This window comes from Propithecus coquereli, unplaced genomic scaffold, assembly GCF_000956105.1.
Source record: "Propithecus coquereli isolate 6110/MARCELLA unplaced genomic scaffold, Pcoq_1.0 Scaffold329, whole genome shotgun sequence".
Lineage (NCBI taxonomy): Eukaryota > Metazoa > Chordata > Mammalia > Primates > Indriidae > Propithecus > Propithecus coquereli.
In genome coordinates, this window is record NW_012148941.1 from 1,760,383 (window position 1) to 1,762,688 (window position 2,306).

Sequence of the window (2,306 nt, forward strand, 5' to 3'; positions counted from 1 at the left end):
GTGATAGTTATTCATGTTAGATAGAATGGATGAATAGGGTAAGAATTTAATTTCTGGAAATTTCATTATATAGTATGATTTTGGTCATTGAATGCAGCCAGTGTTTCTCTGTTTTGGGTAATAAGAGAGAATAACATTTGTACACACAAATACAAAGGGGAGATATATTTGGATATATTTGGCTACCATTTGGATACTCTCACTCTATAAAAAACACTTGGGGAAAATGTTATTTTTGCTCAATAGCTTTGTACAGAAACTGTACTACATCCACAACTGAGGGTTAAGAATATTTAAAGCCAGGCTCAGTGGCATGCACCAGTAGTCTCAGCAACAAGCGGAGGATTGCTTGAGCCTAGGAGTTTGAGACCAGTCTGGGCAACACAGCAAGACCCCATCTCAAAAATTTTATTTTTTTTTGTGAGATGGAGTCTTGCTTTGTCACCCTGGGTAGAATGCAGTGGCGTCATCATGGCTCACTGCAACCTCAAACTCCTGGGCTCAGACAATCCTCTGGCCTCAGCCTCCAGAGTGGCTGAGACTATAGGCATGCACCATGATGCCTGGCTAATTTTTCTGTTTTAAGTAGAGAGGGGCTCTTGCTCTTGCTCAGGCTGGTCTTGAACTCCTGAGCTCAAGCAATCCACTCACCTCAACCTCTCAGAGTGCTAGGATTACAGGCATGAGCCACTGTGCCTGGCCAGAATATTTAAAATATAAGTTTTGAACGTTATATAGTTCCCTCTTCAGAAAGATGTTTAAGACCACTGTTCTTGAAAATCACATAATTATTTCTACTGATATTTCATGGGAGAGGAGCCACATAATTATGCAAGATTTCTGCAATGTTAGCTATATTATTCTAGAATGAATTCTTGGTATCACAGGATGATCTTGAGTGTTTAATAGATGGAAGTTTGCTTACCGCTTGGGCAAGGCTTCTAATGATGCCAAAACAAGCTGTTTCTCTAAAGCTTCGTGTAATCCCACTCGTTCTCTCACAGTCTGGGAGAGGCGTGGTTGGCATTTGGGTTTTGACAAACTAGAGCAGCATGTTCCACTCACCCAAGGGGGTCGAACTTTGAATAACTCCTCTGAAAAACAAACAGCAGCAGGCTGGGCTGACTAGTTCATGTTTCTCCCAGCCAAGTCTACATAGATAAAGGCATCAAAAGTAAACTGTACCAGGGCAATATTCCAAATGACAATAATAATAGCCATTTTCACACACTTTGTTTGGATTTCTTATCCTCTCGGTACTGGGGCTGAGAGTTACCAGTCATTTTGGGTCAAGAAACAAAGCTCGGAGAACAAGCAACTCTTTTCTTGTGGAGACCAGCTAATCAATTTATGGGCTTCACATTCATTTACGCCCTCCCACTTGGCTTCAAGTAATTTCCTATTTGTTATGATCTCTCCAGAGGGTGAGTCAGGGGGAAAAAAAGATGGGAGAACTCAAATCAGTTTTATTGCTTTCTTTTACACACTGTGTAAATCAGAAAGCTTAACTGAAAGCATGTTCTGTCTCTCCTCCCGTTCTTCTCTCTTTCTTAAACGCCATTATTCCTGCTTCTGTTCTCATTTTCATTTCTCGTCCTTTTTCACCAGTCCCAACTCTTCTGTTCTGAACATATTTATTGGCTTTTGCCTATGTTGGTACTTCTTTGTCCTCCTTGTTTTCGGTCTTATAAACCAAGGAACTAGGGCGGCAATGGAGGCACTAATATTTAACCTTATGTATGTCATCTGAAATCTTTTTGTTTTTCTCATTAATTAACTTGAAATACATAATAAAAAAAGAGGTCATCTTGAACATACTTTAAAGCAGCGGTCCCCAACCTTTTTGGCAGCAGGGAATGGTTTCAAGGAAGACAATTTTTCCATGGACCGGTGCAGGGTGGGATGGTTTGGGGATGATTCAAGCACATTACATTTATTGTGTACTTTATTTCTATTATTATTACATTGTGATATATAATGAAATAATTATTAATGTACAACTCACCATAATGCAGAATCTAATGCTGCCACTGATCTGACAGGAGGTGAAGCTCAGGCGGTGATGCAAGCGATGGGGATAGGCTATAAATACAGAGGAAGCTTCCTTCCTTGCCTGCTGTTCACCTCCTGCTGTGCCGGCCAGTTCCTAACAGGCCACAGACTAATACCCGTCCATGGCCCAGGGGTTGGGGACCACAGCTTTAAAGAGTGCCACCCACACACTATTCCAGAAAGACAAGGCTATCATCTTCTGTGGGCATTTGCATATAAATCCATTTGTTTCTACAATACTTAGATATATTAAT

The 2,306-nt window shown here is 40.8% G+C and overlaps 1 protein-coding gene across 1 annotated transcript in view; it reads right to left on the reverse strand.

The window, feature by feature from the left end:
- The window catches only part of ECT2L (epithelial cell transforming 2 like), an 81,913-nt gene that overhangs the window by 57,565 nt on the left and 22,042 nt on the right, over positions 1 to 2,306 (reverse strand). The window contains exon 4 of the mRNA XM_012650482.1: positions 926 to 1,094. Within this exon, the coding sequence (XP_012505936.1) occupies positions 926 to 1,094 (169 nt within the window). The remainder of the gene's footprint in view (positions 1 to 925; positions 1,095 to 2,306) is intronic.